Source organism: Atractosteus spatula, chromosome 28, assembly GCF_055471065.1.
Source record: "Atractosteus spatula isolate fAtrSpa1 chromosome 28, fAtrSpa1.hap1, whole genome shotgun sequence".
In the NCBI taxonomy this organism is placed as follows: domain Eukaryota; kingdom Metazoa; phylum Chordata; class Actinopteri; order Semionotiformes; family Lepisosteidae; genus Atractosteus; species Atractosteus spatula.
In genome coordinates, this window is record NC_142733.1 from 6,357,181 (window position 1) to 6,376,538 (window position 19,358).

A 19,358-nucleotide genomic window follows, 5' to 3' on the forward strand; every position below is an offset into this window, starting at 1 on the left:
TTTCAGCTACAATATTTATAAGGTAGGATCTCCTACCAATCAAACTTGCACATGACTTTGAAACACTACTTCATATAAGCAGAAGAGAACTATTTGCTTTACTATTTTAGCAAGTTTCTCAAGAGGAGTAAAGTGGACCAACTCATACATATAGACAGAAAGAAAGTTTTTTTTTAAAAAAAAGAAACGTTTCTTTGCCGCAACAACACATGGAAATGGCCTTAAGTGGGACCATTTTACCTTCAATTTCAACTTTTGCGAATCCCAGGGAAAAAAGTTGGGAAAACGTGAGTATGACTTTTTTTTTCTGAGAAAATCACAGTTTTAACAGTTTTGATATTATTTTACTAGGAGATTATATTTTAAAATATATGTATACGTTGCATAGTTTATTTAAATGCATTTCATGTTTTTTTTTATCAGAATCGGCATTTTAAAGAATATTTATGCGTGGGTTCTATCAGATAGTATTATTACGCAGCGTGTTCGCTTTAACCTGCTAGGTGCACATCTTCTAACAAGCCGTTTCCATTTGTTTTCCCCCCGCAGAGGTGGAAAAGTGATATTTTGCCGAACATGGACAACTGCCTAACAAGAAAAGACGACGAGGATCTCAGCAATTATCTGGATCTGGAGTTTATTCTTGCCAACACCACCGGCTCGGAAAACATAAACGCGCTCGGGGCAGCCGGGGAGTACCCCATGGTATCTGCTGAACCGGGCACCCTCTACCAAACAGGGAACACCCCAGCCGCCTACACAGTGCCTGAACACAGCAGTCCTCCTCCTTCGTACAACTCCAGTCTCATGGCGGAGCTCCTGAGGTCTGAAATCGACAACAATTACTGTCTTTCCAACAACGTGCCTAACAACATCCAGGGGAGGTTCCTGGTCACCTCGGCTTTCCCCAGCCAGGACTTTGCAGACGGCATCAAAGTGGAACCCGCTATGGACGGTTACGGACCCGTTATGGGCATGGTCCCCCAGTCCTGCTCCAAGATCAAGCAGGAGGGGAACGTGTCCTGCATGATGTCCTTCGAGCAGCCCAGGCTGGCCAATTCCCCGCAGGCGGCGGGCAGCATGACCCCGCCGCTGAGCCCCAACGACCTCATGACGGCCGACTGCCAGCCGCCGCTGCGTCATTCCCTGACTTTCCCGCAGAACTTCCACGCCGCGCCGAGCTTCCCGCATCCCCACCCGCCGCCGCCGCAGATGCAGCTCCCGTTCCAGAGCGCGCACCAGTACGGCATGTACGACGAGGGGCTCAGCCTGCCGCCCTCCACGCAGAGGGTCCTGCTCACGCCGCCGTCCTCGCCCCTGGAGCTGCTGGACTCCAAGCCCAAGAGGGGCCGCCGGTCCTGGCCGCGGAAGCGAACGGCTACGCATACCTGCACGTTCGCCGGCTGCGGCAAGACCTACACCAAGAGCTCGCACTTGAAGGCGCATCACCGGACACACACAGGTGAGCCACTGCCCCTCCTCTACGCGCTTTCGTGTATTTAAAAAAAAAAAGAACGAACAAAAAGAAATGCACGTCTGAAACTTTGAGAACATTACACGATATCCAGATGACGTTTCGTGCGCTTTCGTTCGCTAAGGCTTTCCAAGTGTCATTATTAAACCTTTTTTTTTCCCCACCCTCTTTTGCCAATGCAGGTGAGAAACCTTACCACTGTAGCTGGGAAGGATGTGGGTGGAAGTTCGCCCGCTCCGACGAGCTGACCCGCCACTTCCGCAAGCACACTGGGCACCGTCCCTTCCAGTGCCACCTGTGCGAGCGCGCCTTCTCCAGGTCCGATCACCTGGCGCTGCACATGAAGAGACACATGTAGACCCAGCGCCGGCACACGGCTATGGACTATGCAAAAAAAAAACACAACCAAAACAACAAATCTGGATTTTTTTAAAAAATATGTAACTGTATGATCATTTCTATTTAATGGTTATTGAGAGAGAAAAAAAAAACATGGAGCGACTGTACAAATTTTATATAATTTTTGTTTTTGGAAAAAAATGTAGCTGGTACTACTTGGTAAGACAAAGAATTTTCAAATTCTTTTTTTTTTTCCAGAGCATTATAAAATGTTTGTTTTGAGCAAACATCTTGATCTGCCAGGCTGGCCCTTTGCCCACTTCTGACTCAACTGGAACTAGACATTGACATTTAATTAATTATAATAGTGATATATTTTATTAACCATGAATAGTGCCTTTCTATGCCAAGTCTATTTTTTAAAAATGCCAAACTGTCTATGGGGTAAAAGTGACATTTATATTTGATATAACTGTAAACTGCACATGAAATAAGCTTTAAAAAGACAATGTTTTGCTCTTAAAACTGCCTTCTGCCCTAAGTGGCTTGAATTGAATGTTTTAATGTTTTTGCATATATATATTATCTTGAATGCCATATGAAGTCAGGGTCTTTAAGTATATGAAAAGAAGTTTTCTATTCAAACCTATTGTGTCTTGAAGGTGCAATAATATTGTCTGTTCCAGCTCCACGTTACACTATTGATGCAGGGCTAGATGTCTTGTAAATAAACTATTTTTTTTTTCCAACTGAAAATTCTATAAAGAATGTAAATATTTTGTATAATGTAAATATTGTATTTTAATGTAAATATTAAACTAACTGAATTGAATAGTTCTGACTCCTGTTTCTTCATGTTGGGATTTTCTTTTGATTAACTGTACAAGAACAGGACTGGTTTTGTCTCTCCACCCCAAAAAACAAAAGTCAGAATTGGCTTCCTGATTAAGATTTGAAAATTCTGCTCTATATTGTAAGTCTAGAGAACTCTGGACGTGATACCAGTCTAATATATAGGAGACCTTCTCCATCAGCAGACCTGTTGTTAATGCAGGGGCACAAGATGCTATATTAAACCCAGATCAGGCTTGGAGTAAGTATTACGATTTAGACAGTAATGTTTTCCAGCTGCTGCAATGCCTCTGCCAGTAGCCTGTGGCTTCTGCCTATAAATATAAACATTAAATTTACATAATTATAGAGACTCAATTTAGATACGTCTGGACACAAGGGTATACCACACTTCAGCAAACGAACCCAGCTTTCATTTGAAAAGACTGAAAAAAAGTGATGAAAATGAAGTTTAATTGCGGGGGGGGGGGGAGAGGGGGGAGAATAAAGGCTTCTAGAAAATGCTTAAAATTCTACTTTGCCAAATGCTTCATGACAGACGCTGAAAAGAGTCAATATTTTAAGTCTGACTTAAATTTTAATTAACCTCCACAGCTCAGGTTTGATCTTGGGGGGGGGGGAACAGAGTTCACCGTGGAAAGCACACAATGGTGTCAAATATTTAGAAACTAACCAGTAAAAATAAAATTAAATAGAAGACCTAGGATGATTCAACAGAAGATTCAGTTCTGTGGAACACACTATCAATTTCCAGCTATTTAAAAACATGAAAAAATAGTAGTGAAAAAACAATTTAATCCATCCACAAGCTGCAGTCATTTCTTTATAGCATACCCCTCTTTGTTTCAGAAATGTAGCCCATATTTTATGTTGCAAGTGGATTACATTAATCAGCTGAGAAAAAAAAAACAACTTAAGATTTAAACCGATAAGGTAGATAAGAGAGAGGTGATAAGAGAGATTTCTGGTGTAATCAATTCACAGAAAACGGAGAACATATCAAACTTGTGTCATTTAAAAAAGACAAAACACTATCATTTTTGTGTTTACTGCTCCATCATGGGCATAAGATTGAGACGCATCAAAATGTTATACTGAGATAATCATATTTCAGAAGACAACTCCCTTACGGTAAATTCTGTGGCTAATAACCTTTCTTAGCTCCATGTGTCAAAACCAGCACTAGAATACAAGATCCATTTAAATAGCAAATTGCATATTAAGAGTCTGTTTGATCTTTACACTCAAGTCACAGTTACTCAAGCAAATACTGCTATTAATAGAAAAGCCACTGAAGTGAAAAATCCTACTCTCTCATTTCACTTTTTTCTGCTTAAAATTACAACGTTTACTACAAAGTGCACAGAACGTGAACCCGAACATGCCCAGATAATGTGACATGTGCTAGGGTTATTTTTAACTTTACTGTAAGCAGTGGCATCGTCTTGGAGAGGTCTTTTTAAGAAAATCAAACAACAGATTTTAACAAAACACGATGATGCTTTCAGCAGAAATTAAACCATAAACTTCTGTTTGCTGAAAGCAGAAAACTCAACGATTGCTTTCAGATGTGGATTTTCAAATAAGCAGGAATGCATGTTCAACCCCATAATCTATTACTAATGAAACATGTTTGAGGAAACTCAAACAGTCAGGTTTCTTTTTTCATTATCATGTTTTATTTTTGATCAAGTAGCAAGCTTTTTTTTTCCACATCCTAAAACGTCTCCACCTATTTTCAACCGCTGAACGACTGTCAACAAGATTTTAATTTACGCTAAACCCTAAATTTGCCGTTAGCCCTCGTTTTAAGATGCAATGACTGCAATGCATTGAAATGCATTTATCAAGGTGTAAAATTACTGGAATTCTTTTCTGATAAAATGATGCATAGGATTTTTCTCGTTACATTTGCCCCCGTAACACTATAAAACACATTTTCAGCTTTTGGAACAGGGCCAATGGCATCGTTGAAACATCAGGCAAAAGATAAAAGCCAAAGTCTATTTTTAGGCGTTTGAAGCACGAAAGTTTTCTCACTTGCAGAAATTACTGCAAGTCAGAAGAGGCAAGACACGTCAGATTTGTAAAGTGCATTCTTCCCTCAACTTGAAAATCAATTCCGCTCACTTTTGCGCTTAGTCAAAGCACACGCTTCATTTTTAAAACTCTTCACCTACGGTTCAAACAGCTCCTCATGATGTGAAACATTAAAACACAAAAGCCTGAACTCTGCAAAAATATGCTGACCTCACCGAGACATTTATTGGCATTTTTAATTCACTTGGCTTCTCTGACAAGTGGACTTTTTAGTTTCTTTGTTCCAGAATGTTCTGTTACATTTTTTTCACACATAAAAGAGAGAAGCTGATAAACTGTAATCAGATATTGCTTCCAAAGTTTGCATTGGCCAGAGTAAACCCAGTATTTGGCAAAAAAAACAACAAGTTTAATAACATGTATTATTAAATAAAAATAAAAATAAGTGCTTTTTGACAGTTACTGAAAACAAGCCTGCTGTATGTATTACACAACTCACTTCTCAAGGAATATATTAGTTATGTATTAATCTGAACCAGACACACCCACTCCTATGGTATTATGGTACTAAGTGTTGTCATAATACTCCTCCAATTTGGAAAAAATCCACATGCAAGTCCATTTTGAAAACCCCCCAAAAAGCAGAGGGACAGCATCCATTATGGCATTAACAGATGCGTTATAGAGGTCTTTGATAATGAACATAATGACTGAGGCATTCCATTGAAACAAAACAAGCAATAAGGATTTGCAGGAATACTTCTATATATTTTTTTCTAGCTTTGGAGTGCACCCAGAAGAACAGCAAGGAAGTTCTATGAGAACCTTTAGTGAGGTTGAGGGCACACCATAATACTGTGGTATCAATGAAGAGGGCGAGTTCAAAAGGTCTCTATGTGCTGTGAGGGCACAGATAACTGGTTCAAGAAACGCAATAAAAGGTTGGAAACATCTCTCCCCCCCCCCCCCCTTACCTGGGAGAGGGAGGGGGCATCTCACCTTTTCATGACCGATCTCCCCTTCAGCTCTAAATAGGAAACATCACATCTCCCCTTTTCAGCTCACAAGGTGTGGTCTATTTCTAGACAAGCATGTGTACAAAAAGTACCAGTATATATATTAAATATAACACCGGATGTGCTAAGAAAGATCACTTACTAAAATATTTCTATCCTTATTTCCTTAGCACTATAGTCAGAAATGCATTTATAGGAATTGATGGTTGATTTTTTTTCTACAGAATCATGCTCATGATTATCACATTGCTCGACACACTTTAATCCTATTGATTTTAAAACTCTGTAACATTGGGGGAGAGGTACAAAAGCAGACGAGAGTGTTCTAGCAAAGAGAGGCCCTGGAGCTCCCTCTCTGAAAACTGGGAATCACATGGAATAAGGATGCCACCTGCTGGAATAAACCTTTCTTACTTCCAGGAAAGAGGCATACGTCAAGAATAAGAACTCGTTTTTTTTTACCCCCCAACACTGTGTCATTTGGGATAAAAGTGTCCGGACTGATTCACACAGAAATGTACTCCAGTTTTGACTTGGAAATTATCTGCATCAAACAATTGTGTGTGCGACTAAATGTTTGTCTAATGCAAAGTAGGACTTCATCAAATTGCAGAACTTCCAGTCTCCAGTCTAGCAACCCCAGCCCAGTGAAACCAGCACCTTCACCATTATGCTGGTCCAGCTAATTCTTAAACAGGGAGAGGTGGTTAGACAAAGCACAGTAAGGAAGGCTGCAGTTCAAAAAAGAGCCCGACTTACAGGAAATGTACTATGTACTTCCAGCCTCCACCAAGACCGACTTCACTATGAGCTCCACATGGTTATTGAAATCACTTCTCCAGAAACAAGTGGAGGTTATTTGATACATATATATAAAATATATATAATCAGACGTGTTTATTTGTATCAATGCCAAGACCTGGTTTTTCAGGTCTTCCTGGTGACATAGCTCAACATCATGCGTACTGCAAAGAAACGTACACAACACACGATGCTACCTAATTGTTCATATGAACTGCTTTTTAGTTGGACACTTCAAGTGCTTCCTGTTTCATCATGATGCTCATGTCAGTGGAGGAGTGTACCAGTGCTGTGTTGCTTGAAAACCCCATGACTTTAAAAGCGCCTCCCCCCCACAGCAGTACCTCCCTCCCCCTTCGCAGTATAAAGTGTCAGCCCTGTGGACAATCATTTCAGGACATGCTTGATGATCAAGGGCAAATCCTCCAGCTAGAGAGGCGTCAGGGGACCCGTTTCTGCACTTGATGCTTTTTTTGCAATTGCATCATCCCTATAGCAGGCTGCGCATGTATTAGCCCCGTAAATCATCAAGAAAGAAACACGCAAAGCACAAACAGTGACAAACAGCTTCATTAAGATAACGATCAGGGTGTGAAGGAAGAAACACCAGAGCTCTTTCATACTTTATCTTTCTAACTCATTTGAAGCTATTATTAAAAAAACAACATTTGCTGAAGCGGTCTATTAAGATAATCCTATAACTAATGGAAATTTTTATTTGTGTCACTACAGGAGAGAGACCATCTGGATTATTTTAGCCCCAGATTCCTCCCTTACAGTCCAATTGGAAAACACAAGATTTTTCCTATGTACCACAATATCCCAGGGGTACTATTATTCAGCATATAGTTACACTCCCTCACACAGCTGATTAAATACACAGAGCTAAACTTGCCATTTTGCACTGTTATTCAGGCCTAGATTGATGACATTAAATGTAGAATACTGGTTACAGAGAAGTTTTTTTTTCTACATTACAAAATTATTTTTGTAACTATTTCAATCAATATTTTTAGAAAGAACAATTTTTGGAATGCAGCCGAGATTATTTTTCTTACACAGAGCCGGGCTATGGTATCACAGAGGGAACCTGGGGCTGCATGCCAAGAGATCAGATTTGGTCTGGGAAAACACAAACCTGGGCTATGAAGGAAGCCTTGGCTCATGAGAGCAAGTACTTGAAGAATATACTGGGGGAAATTGTGTTCTGTGCCACATCGAGAAATGGGATTCCCTCATATCTTCAGAAATTACCTGTAGGAGAGCAGAGCTTGGTGACCACATGGCCTACTAGGCATATGTGATGTGGCGACAATGTAGCTTTCTGGTGAAAAGGCTTTAAATGAGCTGAAAAAACCTCAAACAAACCAATATCTAGTCTTCAGTGTCGTCATATGTCTGAACGCTGAATCCACCGAAGAGCACCCTTCGAAAGTTTTTGAGATGGAGTTTTACAAACTTTAATTTCATCCGACCCAAAAGGTAAATGCTCGAGTTGGACGCGGATAATTCACCTCACTTCATCGCAGAGGATGGTAACGGACTTTCTCACACGTCACAGATGTCACACGCGATATGAGCGGAGCTGAGCTGACAAATGCCAAAGGCCCCTCCAGTGACGCACAGCTGCCGAAGGCACAGGGGACACTGGCGAAGGAAGGTGCGGTCCATCGAAAAGAAAGACGAAAGGAGTCCGTGAAGAATTCAAAGGCTTGCTTTTCTTCCCCCGCTAACCTCAAGGAAAAACCTGCACAACTCCTGAAGAGGAAGAAACCCACATTACATTTCAACGGACCCATTTAACTCCAGGCCAGAGCTTAATTTGCATCACAAACCTAAAAGCATACCAGTTCACCAGGTTAGACGACATACATACGACAACTTCATCCTCATTTCCTACCATAAACATTTGGCAATGTGACCTATAGGCAGTATGCACATTTTAATTAATCTCATTTTGGGCAGCATTAAAGCAGCCCGAATTATAAAGCAGTCATGCAGGAATGCCTTTAAGAATGTATTTTCCTTCTTTGCAGCAATACCCATTTCATTTCACCACTTCCATTAACATAAACATAAAGTAAATAAAAACTTACCTTGGAATTTCCTGTTATTTCAGACGGGCATAATTAACATACCAAATTCCGGACTGCTTTGGTTTTTCGGCATGCGAAGAGATGACTTTTCTGTTGACACAACATTATTCTTGCACTTGCAGCTGTATCCTCCAAGCACAGAAATACTGTAATTTCTAGTGTATTTTATGGTCTAGTTTTGGCTGCCTGCGCAAACTGCAGATTATCTAGGAGGACCTTGTATAAACATTATCCAATGTATTTATGGGTATTTAGGACAGTTTTTACAATACTTCAAGGGTCAGTGTGAACTTATATTTACCTCTTCACCTGAGGGTTACTTCTTATTTTAAGAATATGCGTATACACAAGACAGTGCCACCTACAATTAAAAAAACATTCGGTGTTATGGCCATGTTTTCATGGGAGTATGCACTGTGCATGTGATGCTCTGACACAAGGTAGTGTTAAATGTTTTCCAGGTGTTTGTGTTAAGGGAAGCTACTGCATCCCACAGCACTTCAAACAGGTTAATGGACACAACCCAAAGGATTTACCTACACAAATTAGGCTTGGTGATGGTTTAGTACCGTCGAGTCGGTATTGATTCATGGCGACCCTATGGACAGCTCCACCATCACTATCCATAGAGATACTGCCAACATTTCTATGGGAAAGAATAAGAAGCTCAGCAGTATCTGTTTGGCCCATAAAACATGGCACATGCAATTCTTTTACAAATTCAGCAGGAAGTAGGAAGAGTGAAAAGAATTACTGCACAACACAAGATGCAGTGCATGGGACAGGCAGTTCTGCTGTGCAAAACTGTCATACTGCATTTCCCCATTGCTAATCCAGACTGAACCGCAAGCTCCGACACAAAGTACATAGGTTACAATAGGAAAGCACTTTGGAGCATAAATGGGAAGTAGTATTACAGTACAAAAAAAGTTAAAAAGGGAAAAAAGTGCAGCTAGTACTTCCAATAAAAAAAAAAGATGTGTAACTTCCTTTCCACTACACAACAAAGCAAGCCATCAAGCCTAAGGGTTGTGATTACCACCTGTGCCAACCTAAATCAATAAACAACACATTACCCAGAATGTTATCTTACTTTTATTATATTAAACAATAACCATATACAGAGGATTAAAACTCCAAAGAAATTCCAGCCTTTCCATCTCAATCTTAAATGTTTTTAAGTTACACATTTTTTAGAACAAAAATAACAAACATAAATGTACATAATTTGCATACACCTTAATGCATTTCAGTATTACAGCTTCTCCATTTGTTCTGGTCTATTGAGGAAATCAAGTGTAAGGCAGGTGAACAGAAAAGCAGGAATGCTTTTGGCTTTAGATTTCAAGTTGTGGTCAACCCCTCCCTCCCGACAGCATAATATTGTATAAAATGAAGAACGATATTTATTTGTTTGACAGCTAGAACCATCTGCTTCAGTTAATCCATCTAACTCAAAAAATAAAAAGAGAGAGAAGGAAGACTACTGGGAAGGGGAAAAACATTGAAATTAAAAGTAGAAAACACCGAACACTATCGCCACAACCGTTCAAGGAGCAGTGGTGGGGTTGGAGGGTTTACTACAACTGAAATCCAACCCACTTCAGGGAGTGTTATGGATCGGAAACCAAACGCACTGAAACAGCACACCAGTGGGGAAGGCCAGCATCACCAACACGACGTTGATGTCTAGATCATGCCATGTGGTCTACTGCAGGCTGGCCGGGTAGCTACAGCTTATAACCGCAGGGCTGCTCGCTGTGAAAAGGGGGAGTGCGATGGCATTTGTACGTATCTCCCTGTGATTAAAACATCACAAAGATGAAGAAGAAACAGGCCAGAGGGAAGAACAGAGAGCACAGTAATGAGAAGTCAACTACGTACAGCAGCCTGAACCAAAGTACCTGTTTTGCGAAGTGAGCGATCAAAGCAAACTGATATGTTAACCAAACAGCGTAAAAAGATTGTCTGATACAACACTGGTGTCGAGGTGCGAAAAACACTGTGCTACTTGCTTATTCAACACCAACAACGCCAAATGACCCTGTAAACAAACAATAACAAAACAGGAAAATAAATCTAATATTCACGAGCGTACAGTAAGATTCACAATCTTTTTATTGTCATCTTGCAACCGCAGAGCGAGGATGGACAAAAACGGCAACTTAAAGGGGAACCGTTTCATTCATATATAAAAGGGACATGGTGAGGAAAACAAAATGAAAAGACAACCTTGCTACAACTGGGCAGACACGGCTAGATCCTAAAACAGCATTTTAATTAAAACCAACAATCAAAAGTGCATTCCTCTGATCAACAAAAAAAAAGGGCAAAATTCCTCACTTGTTAACATTTAACATTTTGAGACTGGATTTCTTTGCAGAAATGCACAACGGTCACAGCATGACTATTTAGCAGTCCCAACTTGAGCTACATGATAAACCCAGTGTCCTGCTAAAACTTTGCTCTAGACTTGAACAATCTGGCCTCCCTAAACTTTGGCCTGAACTCAATCTGAAGAAATGTCTCACCTGATCTGCTTTGTAGTGGGGCTGCTGCTCACTTGAAGTGGGTCCAATTATACATGCAAAACACTTTGGGATCCTTTGGGATAAAATAGTCTACAGAAATTCAATTAACTCATTTCAATGTGACCAACAGAGCCACGGATCACTTGGCTCTATTCTTTCACAAGCTCACATGCCACAAGCATCATGAAGGCAGACGATTTTAAAGTGAACCCGTCCCGTAAGCTAAGCATTGCAGCATTGCTTGCGAGCTCCTCCTTCCCTCATTTGGAAAATACATATAACATTCCACTGCATACAGTTTAATCCTAATATCTTTTTAACGTGATCTTCAATAGCTAGAAAACTGGTGTTCATTGCCTAATACCTGCACTTGCAGACAACGCGATACAAAAAGAAAAAACAAGAACCTGCTGGAGATTTGTGCCTAAGTGTTGCCCTGTCATTCACCCCTAATCAAAGTAAAATTTTACCTGGATTTCTTTAGGTATTAATTTGTAAGGAACTCATGTATCCAAGTTCTAATTATTTCAAAAAGGCATAAACCAATTCCTGAAAGGAGTCGCCTCAAACTGTTTTGCAAAAAACTAATGTATGTCACTACTTATTTGCTGTTCAAATTTCTTCTAGGTTGTTTTTTTTTTTTCTGTAACACTTTGCACAAACTGTGCAGCACACTGCCCATTGCACTTCACTATATATATCTGATCTCTCCAAATACGCAGTCTCATTCCAACACGGCTTGGTCACATAGCATCTCTGCAAAACGCCTGCACCATGTTTTTATCAGCAGAGAAAATCAAACCTATCAACTATCAGGAAAACAAATCATGAGCTTCTACACCCAGTGATTCCATAAGGTTTTTTTCGATAAAAAAATTGCAAATTCTTTGCGAAACAGTAGCAGAGCTCTAAGCTTTTATCACCCTCAGCTAATCTGAATTTGTTCTACGACGTTTCTTGAAGGATTACTGTCGTTGTTCCGTGATGTTCAGTCAAGCTGACAAAGTGTTTCTCACAGCTGGAAAAGACAAGCCTTCAGTGCAGAAGGCTCATTTGGGGTACACAGAAATGCGACAACGGAAGGAAAAAAAAAGTTTTGACAAACACTTGAAACATTTTATATTGCAATGGTAGCTTTGTCCTTTCTATGCACAGTTCACCAGTATTCCCACCCTGACCTTAGCGCAACTTCTGATCTGCTGTGTGAGGTATTCCCATCCCCTGAGCTGAACCCCGGTTGGCGAAGCATGAGTTTCTTTTTTTAAATTAATTGGCCTTCGACGTCAGCAACTATGGTACAGTTTTATACAGTGCATTTACAGTGCATCACTTCATTCACAAGCCACAGACGACCCCACCCCCCCCTTCCTCCCCCATACAGAATAAAAATGGACCAGCTTCAGGACATTTTTGTGTTTTTGTGACTGCAGGTCGATGAGGAACAGACTGCTGCTGTTCCGTTAAACTCATGACATTTACAGACAGTCCCGTCGCTGTTGTATGAAAGTTTCAGAGAGGGCGTTGCGCCTGCGTTGCGCGTTGCGGGCGCGCTCACGCGTTGGACATCTCTGCTTTGCTGAGGGCGATGGCGAGCTCCAGGTCCTCCTGCTCCTGCCTCCGCAGCCGCTCCAGCCGGTCCCTCTCCGCCCGCTCGCTCTCGCGCTTCGCCCACTCCAGCTGCTGAGCCTCATTTCCAAACTGGGAGAGAGGAGAAACTGCCGTTTTAACAACCGAGCATCCCCCCCCCGCCATCCTCCCAGAGACACGGACAAGCCTCGGCAGCAAGGCAACAGACACGGTGCAGCACTGAACCCCTGGAGACCAACGGCACATCTGGCCAGCTGCTCGACGCTTAAACACGCACGAAAAACCAGAACATCCCGAAAATTTGCCAGTAACACAGTAAGCACAAATTAAGAATCAGACATCTTCAAATTAAGAGGGATCCTGCTTCTTTCAAAAACGTGCCAGGTTTGCCCCTCCCCTTATAAGGATGATACAAAATGTGAAGCCAGCAAGTCACATTCTAAGAAGAGGTAAATATAATTCTACGGTTAGGGTTGTATTTGGAAATGCACAGTTAGGCACTTGGTTTATAACATCTGGCTCAACCTTAAAGTCTTGCCTGAAATGGCCCATTGGAAAAATACAATCTTGTTATTGTTTCTGATTACATCAGGCAATGCCCATCTGCATTGTTAAGTGCTGGATGTAAAGTGAGCCTGGCAGGTTTCAGCTACAATTATATGCTGCTTTGTGGTCTGATGTAACTGGATGTGAAAGGAAGAGGCAGACATTCATCCCAATGCATAGAGAAGGTGTAATTAAAAAGCCAGAAATACATGTTAACAAAACATTTTGAAAAAGACCGTATAAGCAAATTCAAGAATCACAGCATTAAGAACCATCTCTAAAACTATTAAATATATACTTTCTATTCAGCTGTATATGTACCAGCTCAACCAAGAAAAAATGACCTGCTCAACCAGCTCAACCATATTTGAGGGTACAAGGTGAGGACACTTAAAATTTGAATACAGTTCTTCTGAAAACCATGCCACTGAGAAAAATGAAACAATCCTACAAGAAAGGGGAAGTGTGTAAAATTTCTAAAAATAAATCCAAGTCCCTTTGACTTTGCAAATAACAAAACCACTAAAAGGAGAATCACATCTTGGTGTTTTATGCATAGTTTGTCTCATGAATTGTTATGATAATTCAAACCACCAAAATTGAGAACATATCTATATGTACAGTATGTCTATAAAGACACACAATACAAGAAAACCTCTATAGTTTTGGCAGCATGGAAACTGTAACAGGGCTTTACAGAATAGAAACAAGTAAAAAAGCACCATGTAGCTGCACTTCAAATTGAAAGGACTGACTGAGAAACAGTCTTGTAGCTTTGTACTGTATATCCAGTCTTGCCAATGCTTGCAAAGTATCACATATACACAATACTTCAGTATCTATTCCCATTTTCTGAACAATACCTCTATGGGAACCCTGCATAACCACATAAGCTGCTTTGCACAACTCTGTGTGGTTTGTACAGGGTGTTACACACTGATTTTCTTCTGCTTCAATGCATCCAAACATACTGCACTTCTCTTCACCTGTCAATTAAGATGTAACCAGCAGCCACAAAGCACCTCACCACCTAAAGCAATTTTACGCAAGTGCTAGAGGGTACAGATGTGGATAAATGGTTTACTCACAGAAGGAAATGTTTTAATGCAGTTTTTTGTCATTTGTATTTTGCTTGCGGGGTCTGTGGATCTGAACAAATTCTTAAACTTTGTTTAAATGTGCTCTCAATGGAAGGGGCACAGGGACACATGTTAAGGAGGCGAGATGCCAACAGCTCGAATAGCCTTAACAACCATGTCTGCATCCAGGACCTTCATGCTAGAACAACCAGGCACAAAGGTAAAAGGAATCAAATCTTCTCTGGAACACCTTGAAATCTTACCTTACGACCATCAGTTCCTGAAAAACAACCAAGAACTACAATTTCCACACATTGTCCACTGCACATAGAACATAACAGGAAACAAAACACTATGTAGAAATACAAAACACAACGTTGATTTTTGGCAAAAAAAAAAGACAAGACAAAAATGAAATGATGGCATGCAGCAGAACACAACATCACTGCCACATGAGAGGTCCCCATGTGTGGTCTACACAAGCTTCTACGCAAACATACAACTACACACAGCACATGCTTGTAACCATGCATGCTGGGCACTGATGCCAATTCTGAATGAGCTGCTTAATAATCCTGGACTACCTACACTGCTTTCGAGCTGCGGAGCTGCTCAGTTTAAGTGTTGCATTGCGAGTTGTTTTATCTGACCATTTCATGATTCCATTCCAGCCCGCATACTGTAGCACTGACTTAACTGTATTAATGATGCATCAGAAGGAACGGCTTTAAAATCATAACTTTATATTGGGGTATAGCTTTATTGCCTCTGTTGTTCAATAATATTAAAAGTTAAAACAGGGAGCTAATGGAATAATAATCATTGTTGATCAATAATAAAAGTATCTTTATTGAAGAAAACATTTCTTCTAATGGCATGATTGCGGTTTTACAACCCCCATCCCCACTCCATCTCACAACAAATTTCATTTGAAGCAATTAAAAAAAAAACAGGATACCAATGAGCAGGACTAGACTCTTAGCTCATTCTTACTAGATGCTGGTTCTTCACTAAATGGGAATATGAATTATTTTATGCAAAAACAAGATTGCAATAGTCATTAAGCTGTTTCAATCGTATGACCCCTTAATTTGTTTAGCAGTTATGTTTCCAATTATCGATCGCATTCTGGAAATGCTCTCTCCTTCCTGACCTACATTAAAGCACAAAGTCAGAAAGTCAGCGCCAAACCACTGAAGCCATGCAATGAGTACGCTAAGTGGACAGGGGGGGAGGAGAGAGGCAGGACCACAGATACGGAAACACAAGACGAAATGGGTCTGTTTTTGATGGTACTGGAATGCACACCAATAACATGCTCTGTAAACTCAGAACTGGGAGCTGAGTAGTGATACTGCTGCTACCAATGTAAACACATCCCAGGGCTCTGCACTCTGGACTGCTCTCAAAACCCCACAGAAGTTATTCAAATCCTCGCTGGAGTAAACCGATGCATGAGGCAGTCATTCCCCCTCCCTAGCTCACTGCATGAATGGGGAACTCCATTCTTCAATAACCCTCAAGCAAGAGTTTTATACCTGGACTTATCCCAGCAATAAGCTGGCAGAGAAGGCTTCAAGCATTAAAGAAGTGAGGGAGCAGCCTTCTCAAAAGGCACAATACAAATTTGGCCTGTGGAACTGCAAGCCTGCTAATGCCAAACAATCCCTTCAGTCTTGGCTTACTTCAAGAACAGTTTGCAAGAACAGTTTCAGAATTTTTCTACTCTGCTGGGATTCTTTTTGTGATTTTATAACGTTTTTGTGATTCATGAATCGCCGCTATCGTGAGCGGAAATGGAATACTTTTTTTTTTTTACACATTCCAACTCTGTATTTCAGAAGACCACTTGGTCAGGTGAAGAAAAATAAACTATTCCTAGTAACTCAACAATATCAGTAAGAAACAAAACCCCAATGAATCTCGATTTTGTAACTAACAAGAAACACAAAAAGTAACGACCAACCCAAAAAGCTCAGGAGAACGTATTGGGGTCTTTGATTTAGTTAACTGAACTCGTAAATAAAAAGACAGAGATGACCAAATTTAACAGCAAAAAAGACTGCCAATGGAGAAAAATAAACGTGTATTAAAAGAACTGGCATCCCCACTTGCTGTTACTCTATCCAGCCCAGAAATCATAAGAATTAGCTCTGACACGGGTCTGACCCGAGACATGGGCGTGGGGATGATGACTGCTAAGGTGAGGGGAACTTAACTGCATCATCTGAGGTGTCCATCAGTGATTTGAATAGGAAGACAGAGTGATATAGCGTGAGACCCTCCTGCTTGGTTTTGAAAAGACAGTCCTTAAGCCCAGCCCATTTGTTTAACACTGTCCTTTAAGCACCCACGGTAAGAAATGGTTTCAGGATAATGATAATCCCACCATTACAACTTCAGTAACGCAGGTCATTTTCCATTTCTGTTCAGTAATTTTGATTTCCACCCAAGTAAAAGGTGCCAAATGTGCGATTTAAAAGGCCAGACAAACTTTCAGCCTAGGAGCGGACCAAACGGCAGTTTTAAAATTCAATGTTGCTGCATTCAAAGCACTGCAAATACCATATGGATCAACATGGTTTCTTGGGTTTACATTATAAACAAGCCTCTCACTCGTGTTTCACCCACTAATAATGTATCTGTTACATTCCAAGATCACGGTCCCAAAACAAGCATACAAAACTACTAGCAGCTGCCTTTTTTAAGAAATATACAAATGTTTAGTTGTTCCAAACTATGTTATTAATACATAGTTATTGTAAGCAGCATGTAGATCATGGTATCGTTGCTGTACCAATACATATTAGATTTCCAAAGTTAAGCAGTGCTTGCAACACAGCTAACCAAGCCTCATTCATGAGGGGTTCATAAGGACAAGACGTCCTTAGTCTCAACACTGTGTCTGTCACATATGCCATTTGGGTCCCTCTAGGCTGACGCTCCTGATTCAAGAGAATCTGAGGCCAGTTAACGTTATCGAGAGGAATAGGTTATTCACTAACAGCAATGTCTGTAGCATGAAGGTGGCCAAAATGAAACGCAGCAAAGAAATACAGAAGCTGGTGGTGCATTCTGCTATAGATTTCTCAGTAAAGTCATGATCACTATAAGCAGAAAGCGAGAGGGCGGACTGGACAGAGAGAGTATCACTGAACTCAACTTACAGAGCTGAAGTCTGCAAAACCCAAGGCAGAGTCTTTAGAAGCTTTACTTGAGGAGGAAGGAGCAAAGGGATCTTTGCCACTAAATGGATCTCCAAACCCCTTTTTACTTTGAAATGGGTCACTGGCATCAGCGCCAAAGGGCTGGAAAGGATCACTTGACTTGGACGAGTCTCCAGACCCTGGCAGGTTTACCGGGGTACTTTGACCTAAAAGGTTTAGAAAGAAAAAAGATTACTCCCCCCCGCCCGAAATGCGGTGTGGCTTTTAACAGATTTATCGGTTTCATTTCAGACTAAGCTAAGTGGCGGTACGCAAACAGCAAGATATTCGAGTTTGATTAACCACAAAATTTAAATTAATCAAAAATGAGAAACCACCTTTGAAACAGCCCAGATTTATTCATCCTGTCTTTGACCAGAAGTTGAGATAAACCTTCAGCTTGCAACAGCTCAAGCGCTCAAGAAACTCCATGCAAAAAAACCTCCAACAAGCATTACTGGTGCTGGAGGGCCGCTCACGTTAGGAAACGGCAAGCAGGACCGTTCTGAAACCTAAAGACTCCAGGACCCATACAGCAGCTGTTAAAACAGAAAAGTGAGTGCGGACTTTTCCCCAATTTCTTGCCCGGTTCTTTTAGGGATTCTAAATTTTCAGCACTTTCTCTTGGCTCGGTTAAAGATACGATTTCTGACTGTGGAGTTTGAAGACTTACAAGTGCATTTAGCAGAAAAGGCGCTGTTACAATCTAACTTGCATTATTTTTTTTAAGCCCGAGCAATGCAGTTGCCCAAGTGCCCCACACACAGCACACATTATGAGTCAGATTATCACTTTTCATTAGTCTGGTTGTGTATCCAGCCTTGTAAGACTACGACCCAGTCCCTCTGCCCTAGAGACTTCCCCGACGTCTGTGGGAGACTGCTTACTTAAGAGGGAGCTCTGAATTAGAACCGCGGCAGTCGGACAAGACTCAGATGGCAGAAGATCTCAGGCAGTGCCATTCTGCAGCCCTTGCATGGCATCATACTTACTTTCATGAGTGACAATCATCTGATATCAGGTTTCAGAACGTGAAAACATACACAGGATCGAAATTTAAAATCATTCAAACTAATGTTTCTTGAAGACAGGCCCATCAGGACAATTTAAAGGTAATCAACCATGGTTCCTTACCAAGATGCGCCAAGTTGGAGGTCACTGCGCACTTGACTTCAATCCACGTAGGATTTTTTAAAGTGTTTTCGCTCTTTGCAAACACGTGAGAGAGATACCAGTTTTTAGCGAAGTGTTTCTGACATACTCGTTCTTCCTTTAAAACCACATCAGTTTCAGCACCGGTGGCGCACCAAAACCACACAGCAAATTTGAACTTGGGCAAAAAACAAAATTTCAAACCTTCACCACATGAAGAACAACTGACAAGAAAACACCAGCGGTGTACGTGATCTATAGAAAAAAACACTTATGTATTGTTTCAGAAGGAGATTTCTGATTCAACAGCCACAGAAGAACATAATTCAGATGCACACCAACTTGAGCAAATTAACAGTAACTGATCGCACAGTGGCGTGGGGATTATCACCTCTGACGCAAAAGCCGGAATCAGATCCAGGAGCTTTGCTTGTTTCCTCTGTGGTGTTTGTCTGGTTGTGCTGGTGTCTTTCCACCTCCCTAATACAGAACTACCTGTCCATGTTTCTACTCTATGATGTTGCTATTTTTCCCCCATACGCGTTCTGCGATGGATTTGGTTCCCACATAGTCTGCAGTCAATTTCTGAGGATCATCTTTCTACTAAAAGACTAAAAGCTTTCATGGCCTCAACCAACA

At 41.0% G+C, this 19,358-nt stretch overlaps 2 protein-coding genes across 11 annotated transcripts in view; one reads left to right on the forward strand and one right to left on the reverse strand.

Annotated features, from left to right (window-relative positions):
* The first annotated feature begins 205 nt into the window (after positions 1-205).
* klf2a (Kruppel like factor 2a) lies at positions 206-2,645 on the forward strand. Its single transcript, XM_088907455.1, has 3 exons — positions 206-287; positions 550-1,462; positions 1,657-2,645. The coding sequence occupies exons 1-3, from the start codon at positions 210-212 to the stop codon at positions 1,830-1,832; spliced, it is 1,167 nt and encodes a 388-aa protein (XP_088763581.1). The 5' UTR covers positions 206-209; the 3' UTR covers positions 1,833-2,645.
* Positions 2,646-9,692: 7,047 nt separating this feature from the next.
* The window catches only part of eps15l1a (epidermal growth factor receptor pathway substrate 15-like 1a), a 48,206-nt gene continuing 38,540 nt past the window's right edge, over positions 9,693-19,358 (reverse strand). For 5 of the 10 annotated variants that reach the window (XM_088907459.1, XM_088907460.1, XM_088907458.1 and 2 more), the window contains 2 exons: positions 17,529-17,734; positions 9,693-12,847 (listed from right to left, as the gene is read on the reverse strand). In XM_088907459.1, the coding sequence (XP_088763585.1) occupies positions 12,701-12,847; positions 17,529-17,734 (353 nt within the window). In that variant the 3' untranslated portion in view covers positions 9,693-12,700. The remainder of the gene's footprint in view (positions 12,848-17,528; positions 17,735-19,358) is intronic. The other 5 variants (XM_088907463.1, XM_088907461.1, XM_088907462.1 and 2 more) reach the window with 3 other exon arrangements.

What these genes read in the sequence shown, in the direction of transcription:
- klf2a (XM_088907455.1), top strand. Translation starts at nt 210, where the DNA reads ATGGAAATGGCCTTAAGTGGGACCATTTTACCTTCAATTTCAACTTTT. An exon ending in GGGAAAAAAGTTGGGAAAAC is followed by an intron (nt 288 to 549) that starts GTGAGTATGACT and finishes TTCCCCCCGCAG; the next exon opens with AGGTGGAAAAGTGATATTTT. An exon ending in GCATCACCGGACACACACAG is followed by an intron (nt 1,463 to 1,656) that starts GTGAGCCACTGC and finishes TTGCCAATGCAG; the next exon opens with GTGAGAAACCTTACCACTGT.